The 9,269-nt window shown below is 39.2% G+C and overlaps 1 protein-coding gene across 9 annotated transcripts in view; it reads right to left on the reverse strand.

Annotated features, from left to right (window-relative positions):
• Positions 1-9,269, reverse strand: part of GluClalpha (glycine receptor alpha 1) — a 75,201-nt gene that overhangs the window by 32,114 nt on the left and 33,818 nt on the right. For 6 of the 9 annotated variants that reach the window (XM_018522750.1, XM_018522749.1, XM_018522751.1 and 3 more), the window contains exon 3: positions 8,571-8,683. In XM_018522750.1, coding sequence (XP_018378252.1) covers positions 8,571-8,683 — 113 coding nt within the window. Of the gene's footprint in view, positions 1-454; positions 523-8,570; positions 8,684-9,269 lie in introns of those variants that run through there. The other 3 variants (XM_018522748.1, XM_018522757.1, XM_018522752.1) reach the window with 2 other exon arrangements.

The raw sequence follows: 9,269 nt of genomic DNA on the forward strand, positions 1-9,269 counted from the left end.
TGGGGAGGTGGGGGGCTAAGGGGGCAAAAGAGCGTGGGTGAGGGAGGACAAGATGCTGCTGCTGACCGGCACTCTGCTACGTTTACTGCTCTCTACTATGTTGCGTGTGTTGTTGCTACCGCTTTTGCCAGCCTGCCTGGTTTCTCCGAGGAAGTATCGAGCTCTCGCCGCTGCCGTCCGGTTGCTGCTGGATTTTCTCTCTTTCCCCTTTGAGATTTCACTCTTTCTTTCACACGCACACACACACGCACGCACGCACGGACACACACTCTTTGACTTTCGAGATCAAGACCGCCTAAACCTACTTTTGCGCCTACTGCGTTTTTGCAAAGTGACAGAGACAAATAAAGAAAGGGGTTAATCGCGTCGGCAAGAGAAGAAACGGCGAGTTGCGGCCAATTGCGGTTTCAAAAGGCTTTGTTTGATTGTGTTATTAGCGTTTATATATACTTACCATCTTGATGTCACTAATTGTCGCAATGCTTCGCACAAACAGGTTTACCCGGACAATGGCCGGCCCATCTAAGGGCAAAAACAATACAGCTCCCTTTTAGTGAATCAGCATTTCTGGTGGCTTACATACTCTACTGGAATGTGCCCGACATTATCTTTTACCGCGCTTGTCGTCTATTTATTTAACCGGTTCCACCGAGTCTCGATGCGATTCAGGGCTGTTCGAAGGACAGGTGCGGAATGATCGAGAGTGAGGCGGTTTCAAATCAGTTACGTCGCCGAACGCGATTGAGATTCGATTCACGCGAATACTGTCAGAGTCGAGGGAATGAGACCATTCTGTAATCGTTTCACCTCCATTTTCCTCGAGGACCGGCTACAGAGATTAACACGGGGATCACGTATTTATTGGGCGGTTCTTGACACCTCAAGAATTCAAGATACGAAAAAAACCGTGGAGTCATGGGAAAAGATTGGCGTAAAGTATAGAGCGATTCATCAAAATTTGAAAGAAGTTTGAAAGAAATTATTCGGGGAAAGAAAATCCTCCGGGGGGGAAAAAAAAAAACCGGAGTAGCGCTATCGTCGAGGAAAATTGTGTAAAAGTGTCCTTTTCCTGTCGTCACCTAATTACGGTGCGATAACAAATTGCGAGATCGTGACTCACGTGAATTACATACCTGAGCACGACTCTCGCGTGCGGACTTTAATCTGGAGCATTATTTAAGCCTGAATCGATTTGTGTATCTCACGGCATACATCTCGTGATAATAAATGTTTTCGTTCACCTCTCGTGACAGCTCGATGAGAAGTGCAATGCGGTGCGCAAATTATCAAGTAAATCTTAGGCTGTGAGATATGCGTATTATCTTGCACAATATACTAATTACCGCTTATTTAATACACGCGTGCGATGTGCGTGGAGGAATTCTAAAAGATTCGCGAATATTTCGAGATGTTGAATTCGTCAAAAGTGTTTCAAGCGTTTTTCTTCCGTTGGCTGTCACAGTGCGGCTGAACTCGCTCGCGTGAAATTATTTTGAGTGCCAAGCGGTGCGTTTCGCTTTGTAGAGTGCTTGGCAAAGGATGAAGATTGCGGAGTGATAATTATCACTGACTTAGGATTGCCATCCATTCTCTTCTCCCCACAATTCTCTTTTTTTTTAGGTTGTCCGGGATAATTTTCCAAAGGCGTCCGAAATAATTACCAGCGTGCGGGATTTCAGGGAATCCTTCAAGATATATTGCTTTGACTCCTCCTAAGCTAATCTCGATCTACAGCAAGCTTTAAGAGTCTATCTAGACAAAACATAACTACATAAATGTGTGCATAAAGAAAATTATTCAATCGCACGTAAGTCTTTATAATAGAAATGTGATTGGATAATTTTCTTTATGCATACATTTATGCGCTCTGCGAGATTGTCTAGATAGACCCTAAGCCGTAAGAAATTGACCCATCACAGTCGAATGTGAAGAAATAATCGACTATGATTGGTCAATTTCTTGCGGCTTAAGGCTTACGGTAAACCTAGGGCCGGAACACAGACTTTTGCATAATGCGTAATGCATAATGTATAAGGAGATCAATCAATCAGAATCCATTTCATGAAAGGAAAAGTTCTGATTGGGTGGTTCTCTTTTGCTTTATGTGTTATGCGTAAAGTAGCATCTACAATGAGATCTTGAGGCGTAAAACTTAAGCTTTAAGCCTTAAGCCGTAGGAAATTGACCAATCACAAAACAGTATTCATAATCAGATCTTATATTCAAGACCGTCTTAAACACAATCTTAAGAAGACACGAACCAATCAGAGAGCCGTATCAGCGTCTCAAGACGTTACTTAAGACGGACTATAAATGCCGCCCATAGTCGATGATTTTCTTCACATTCGGTTGATCGATCAACTTTTTAAGAGACTTAAATTTTACGCCTTAAAGTCTCATTATAGACGCCACTTTATGCAAAGGTCTGTGCTCCCGTTCTTAGAAATTGACTATTCCAATTTTACTAACTTATATTTCTGTACGCATCCAGAATTCATGCAAGTGAAATGTCCGGGGTTTTTGTTGCCTGTAAGTTTCGAAAATTTGAATGTGACAACCTTATAGACTGACTTAATTATACGCGGCTAATGTCATCTCTCGTCTAATACAGACGATCTCTATACCGAAATTTCGTATTTAGTGCCGTCATCCCCATCGGTCCACGTGACGGGTGTACAACACAAAATCCGGTCGCGGCCTGCCAAATCCGGCCACGTATAAATCCCATAACTGCATTCGACGGCATGCCGATCGCGAGCCAGGGACTCCAGCCAAATCGATGCTGCGTGTGTGTTTGTCCCTTCCTCTCCCTCCCCCCTCCTCTCTCTCTCTCTCTCATCCTCAGTATCACATCTACGTGGCTCTCTTTCCATTATATGTGTTAACACCTGTTCCGACAGGCAGCCACGCTCTCACTCTTTACCCGTTAACCTTCGATTGTAGAACAACGATCGAGCCGTAATGCAAACACGAACGTATGTAAATATGTACATACGTTCTGCTATCGCGTCTCAATCAATTCGGTTTTTATTTGATTAATGTTTACCGTCCTCACGCACATCTTATCCTCCCTGTTTGTTTAATCGAAAGCACTCGAGCTATCTTGCCACTCTACGAAATTAATCAGTGTTGAGAAGATTAATTTAATCACGCAAAACATATAGCGCAAAAACGAAACGAAATAAAAATAAAAGTCTACATTGAAAAAAAAAAGGCAATATCGATTTTGCAAAATATACAACGTGCCGCGTTTAATTTCACGTTAATTAATGCGTTAGAACTGTTCCGAATTGCCCGCTCTATAAAGTATTAATTGATAAATAACGTGTGTGCAAATAAACTTCTAGCGCAACTTTATATAAAAGTTTTCATTCATGAACCCTTGATAGCTCCGTTAGGAATGATATTCAATCTTCATTCATTATTTTAACCTCGATGCAAAATTTCATTTGTACACGACAATATTCGCCTGTTTCCTTGACATTTCATCTATTTCGTGCATTTATACGTGCATGAGTGGCGTATCTAGACCAGCTTTATACGGATTTGATTGAAAAGACGAATTCCTTCTCTTCCACTGTAGCGAGCTTAACCCGTGTGACAGACTGGCGTGATTAATTACCTGGTAGTTCATAATTCGGCAACAAAATTCCCTTCAGTTCTACTAGCATTCACGTTCGCGTATTTCCCTTCTTTTTTTCCATCTCCGTTTCAGTTATGAATCTTCTTCAAGTCACTTACGCTCGTTACCGCCGTATATACAGTAGTTAGTATTCAGCTCAGATTTGCAGACCGTTTTACAGGCGGAAGAGGGGAGTAAGATACAGTTAATTCGGGACCACAAAGGATACCGGTATGTGGATAGCGCAATATTCTCCCTAATGTGGTGACCCATTGTGCTCACCCCGAGCTAGAACTATCCTATCTCAAACGGCAACCGGCGTTTAATAACAACATTTCCCTGCTACCCATCGTTGTTCGCTTATTGTTGGTTTAATTTTCGTAAGACGAGCCAAGAGTACATTGCCTTTTTGGCGCGATCACAGAAACGTGTCACGAGAAAACTAATCGAAGTAGTTTTACGATTTATTTGTTTGGACAGAGTTTCAAACAATTTGCGTTTCATTACTCGCATTATATAGCGAAAATTTTACGGCCGAAATAATAATAACCGAATAATAATAAACAATAATTGATTATTTTCGTAAAAGAATGAAAGGATCCGTTTAATTATCTAATTTTTAAGCGAAAACTTGAAGAGACGCTCCATGCTCGAAATAAAATAAAAAATTCGTATTTTAATTTTCCAACACAAGTTTTGTCAGGAGAACCAATTCAAACTTTATTAATCTAACTTAGCGGATGCGCGAAATCTTAGGCGACTTTATGCAATTTGACGCTTTATTCTCCTAAACGAAGACGAAGCGTTCCTTTTTCTATTCGAATTTCCTAAATCAATTAACCTCGCGTGATTATGAGACCAGGAGAGTATGTAAACTGCCTTCGCGTGTAATTATTCTTTCCTTTACTTGACCACGCAATTAAAATATTAATAACGAGAGTTCCTGTCCGCCCTCCTACTGTAAATAAATCAGGCAACTAAGACATTAGGCGAAAGATTAAACGACAACAGTTCATCAAGATTGTAATATAAATAAATCGACTGCGCCGGCGGAATTGTTTGATCGATATTGGGACCCCACGTCACCCATTACGTCACATATTACATAATATTACAAAATGTTACTTGTAACCCGAACGCAAATATAAATTCCGCAGACCCACGAATTGCAGATCTATCGTTGCCAAGCGCTACCAAAGATTTATGGAAACGCATAATTTTCGGATGACCCATTTCCATTTCTTTAGCTCCAATGTCAAACTTGACGTTATCACGACATCAACACGCGTTTTATTGCGTAAGAGGGATCACGTATAATATATACAACAGCTTGAACATGAACGAAAAATTGCAGAGACGCTTTTTTAGCAGGGCTGTGTTTTCTTACTATTTAATGTCAAAACGGTAAAACTGCAAAAGCTGCAACATTAACCCTTACCGTACTAATATGGGTAACTATAGTGACCGAGCAATTCCTGTTCGTGCAAGTTTCTTTGAGTCTTTCGATAATTATAAATTATACTACATTTTATTTATTTTCCAAAATAAAGAGTCAATATTTATTCTAGAAAGTTGAAAGTACGTTGGTGAATTTTTAGAGATTTTTAAAATTATTTTGAAGAGGTGAGAAAAAACGAAGAGATTCGAAGTGACCCTTGATGGTATGGATGAGGCACCAAATTGTAGATGGTACGGTAAGGGTTAATAATTCCGAGTTATATAGAACCATAACTCAAATATATAATCTCATATGTCAATGCATTGGTAGATGTTGCGAGTGTACTGTTGAGAGATCAGAAAGTTTATACATAAAAATATTCGTCCAATTTGAATGATTTAATTATTAGAATTGATAGAAGCGCAGCGTATGCAAGAATGAAAATAAAAAAAGAAAATACATCATCTCGCTCCTCGATTGATGGCGAAGGAGAATGACGATCGAGAGTGACGCCGGACTTGAACGCGTCATACACGGCGTGTTTACGGCTCTCACGGTCGATTGACTTCACGCGACGTCATCGACGGTAAACCGACCATGATTACGGATGGGGTGAAATTACAAATGCGCGATCGATCGATCGAAGGACACTACGACTATCTCCAAATTACGCCCGGAAGGGCACGGGACGTTCTAGGACGGATACTCGGCAGCGTATTAATATCCCTCGCATCGCATCGCATCACGTCGCATCGTATCGTATCACGTCGTATCGTATCGCGTCGCGTCCAATCGCATCGCCTCGGGTGCTCAATCTTGAAACGATGTACTTCTCCCAGCTACCCCAGAAGTGGCAGCCGGGGACGAACTTCTATGAATTTCCGCCTTCCCATCGCACACTCGGCGATGGTAAAAACTCACGAGCGAACGCGCACTCACGGCTGATACTCGAACGATAAAATTAACGAGCATCGTTTACCTCCGAGACACGCGATCCGACTTAGCGTCACTCCAGTCGGATAACAGCCGAACGCGAAAAGCAGACCCCGAAGACTCGCAGGAAAAGTGATTAAAGGCCTCTTATTATCGCGTGACACGCCTATAAACGGGTGATAAAAAAAACACATAAATCCGAGTTTGAAGGCGATATATATATATATATATATAGTATGGATGTGCCTACAGTAGAAATCCGACGCGTGCTTAGAGAGTATTCCGACGATCGTATTCGTTCGTTTAACTGCGACATGTAATTGCGCTCTCAGTGCGATTTATTTAATCCCTCTTTCACACCTGCTTGCAAGGAGGATACAATTCCATCGTAACTTCAATTCTAAGCTCGGCAATGTCGATTACGTCGTCTCTTAAGATCCGTTGTAGCTATATATTTTTTCTCTTTTTCGTCTGTAAATTATCTTTTGTTTTATGAACGATAAATGGTATTGTACTAAAAAGTATTATTATTACGTGGTATTATTTATAGTCTTTTAATTATCATTCGTATTGGGAATACCTTCTAATTGTAAGATGAAAATATGTTTCTCTTATTTGATTTAGTCCTTCAACACACAAACGTCATGTGTTATTGAATTTCGCAAAGAAAAAAAATTGAGAAAAACAATTTTATGCGACGGGAGAAAATTTCGGATATTGCAACACGAAATATTGTAAATATACAGAAAAATAAAGTTTTGCTAATTATCTTTAGCAACCGATTTTATTCAGATTTATATGCTTTATATTTTGGTTTAATTATCTTGAACTTATGCAACTTAAGAAAATAGTCGATTTGTTGATGTGAGAAAACGTTCACACTTTTAGAGTTCTAGATTTACAAGAATAGCGCAATTCTTTGATCTTTGCGGATGCAATTTTGACCTGATCGTCCAATAAATAAATAATAAATAATAAGTAAGCTTAGCAAATAAGCCAGTAAATAAGCTTACAATTAGTAATTCTTTAATATACGGTTATTAGGTGAAAAATGGCGGACTTTTCCGCTACTTTTGTAAATCTAAAGCTCTACACATTTCTCTATTTGGCCTTATTTATCACGAGTCAAAAATACTCTGAATTGCCTTCCGTTCGACCCGCTGACTGCAGAAATCGCGATAGGAATCGCGACTCAGGATTGCTACGGTGCAATCGATATATCGACGAAATTCCATCCGCGATCCATTCGTCGCGTTATGTAGCTTGAAATTGCAAAAAAAGGGATACTTTTTGCACGTAATGTGGAGAAGATTGGAAGACGATTTTGATCAAACTACGGCATTGCTTCGCAGACACGGCTCGGAGACACTCCGAGATGAATACGTGAAAGGCGCTACAGTTTGCACAACGAGCTCTCATCATCGTATGAAATTTGTATCCTTTTTCATTAGAAAACTAGATTCACTCTATGTTTAAACGCGGTGTATAATGAAAATTTACGTAAACCATTTTTTTCCTTCGTGCTCTATTATATATGAGTATCTGATTTATCGAAATCAAATCTCATATATAAAGTTATTATCATTATTATATATATATATGCATTACATATAATAATGATAATAACTTCATATGTATGAGATTTGATTTCGATAAATCAATACGTTATTATAATAACACATAGAGAGAATCATATTCTAATTAAGAAAAATTGACCGGAAATCTCCCAATTTGCTCGCACATTTTTGCCGAGCCATTAACAAGAGGAAGTATATATCGTGTGAAGGGAAGAAATAATATACGATGCATCCAAGAGACAGTTGCAAGAATATAATGGGTCTGTATTTTTATTTCTGTATTAAATTGCACTAGACTCTCTCGCTTTCGCCAAATATCAAACATATATACCTATCTAACTTTAAGTTCCAAAAGTGTATACTAGTTCAGCCACAGAAAACAGACCTAATATCGCGAATAATGTGCTCAGTAAGTCTCGGGACTTCTCGAGACGACCGATCGTGGCTCGTTCTGAAGGCAAGGCCGTTCAGCACGCCGCTCACATTCGCGAAGTTTATGAAGAAATTTCTCACCGTTCGCATTCACTCGGTACGGACGTGCGGAAAATTCTCGCAATTCATCTCGCTCGCTTATTATACATACATGCATATATATATGGATATGTATCATCAATATATGACTGTATATATAAATATATATATACACAATACATATATTTCAATATGTATACTTATATATATGTGACGTGATTGTCAATGAACTCGCGCGCTCGTCGTCTGCGTCGCATTAACGACGACGACGTAGATCGTGTTTGTATCGCGCATTCAATTCTCCGCCCTCGGCGAAGCTTAAGCCTTTCTCGCCAAAAAGTGCGGTGTGTATCTCTCCGTTGCCCCGTTATGTACCTTTGTTTTCCTTTCCGTTATATTTCTTTTTTTTTTTCCACCCTACGTTCACATTTCTCGGCTGATTCGCCGCGAGATGTCGGTATAAAAATTACGGTACATGGTGAGGATGGGCAGAAGGAGTAAACAAGGACTCACAAATCGCTATATTCACCTGTTCCGTTCTCCCCGCTCGGCCGGATGCGCGCATCGTATCGGCCTGGTCCTAGGATGTTGTCGAGCACTTGCTTTTCTTTCTCCCGAAAGTTCACTTTTGGCTGCGTACATCTGGAAGAATGTACCAACGATGTCGTCGGTATTATAAAGAAAAAAAAATCTAATTTCCGAAAAGAAAATTTCTTAACGCCCTAATTGTCGCCATAAATAAATTGCAAAAATATACAACAATTATAGCAGTTAAATATAAAAATATGTAATAATAACAATTATAACAGTTAAATAATAACAGGTAATAACAGTTCTGCGAAAGTACTTAAAAATTTAGCTAAATATGGATCTGAAAATAATTTGGACTCTCGAAATAATTATGTAGGATATTCAAATTGGTAGGTAGAATATTAAAAATTGTTACAGTATTGTTCGTCATACTTGAGTTTTATATAATTATTTTGATGAATCCAGGAAATTGTTTTCAAAACTGTATCTACCTACGTTTTCAGACTATTTTAATCAAATCATTATTTCCATGTAGAGGATATATTGACTCTTTGACCTTTTTAAAAAATTCGTGTAAAATTTATTTATCACTTGATTATATTTCTCTGATCGAAATGTATGTATTAGGTGTTAAACTTGATTCCTGCCGTTTTTCGTCTCCAAAATTGATTTGTTTCGAAGGGAAGATGAATGAATA

Source organism: Trachymyrmex cornetzi, unplaced genomic scaffold (assembly GCF_001594075.2).
Source record: "Trachymyrmex cornetzi isolate Tcor2-1 unplaced genomic scaffold, Tcor1.1 scaffold138, whole genome shotgun sequence".
In the NCBI taxonomy this organism is placed as follows: Eukaryota; Metazoa; Arthropoda; class Insecta; order Hymenoptera; family Formicidae; genus Trachymyrmex; species Trachymyrmex cornetzi.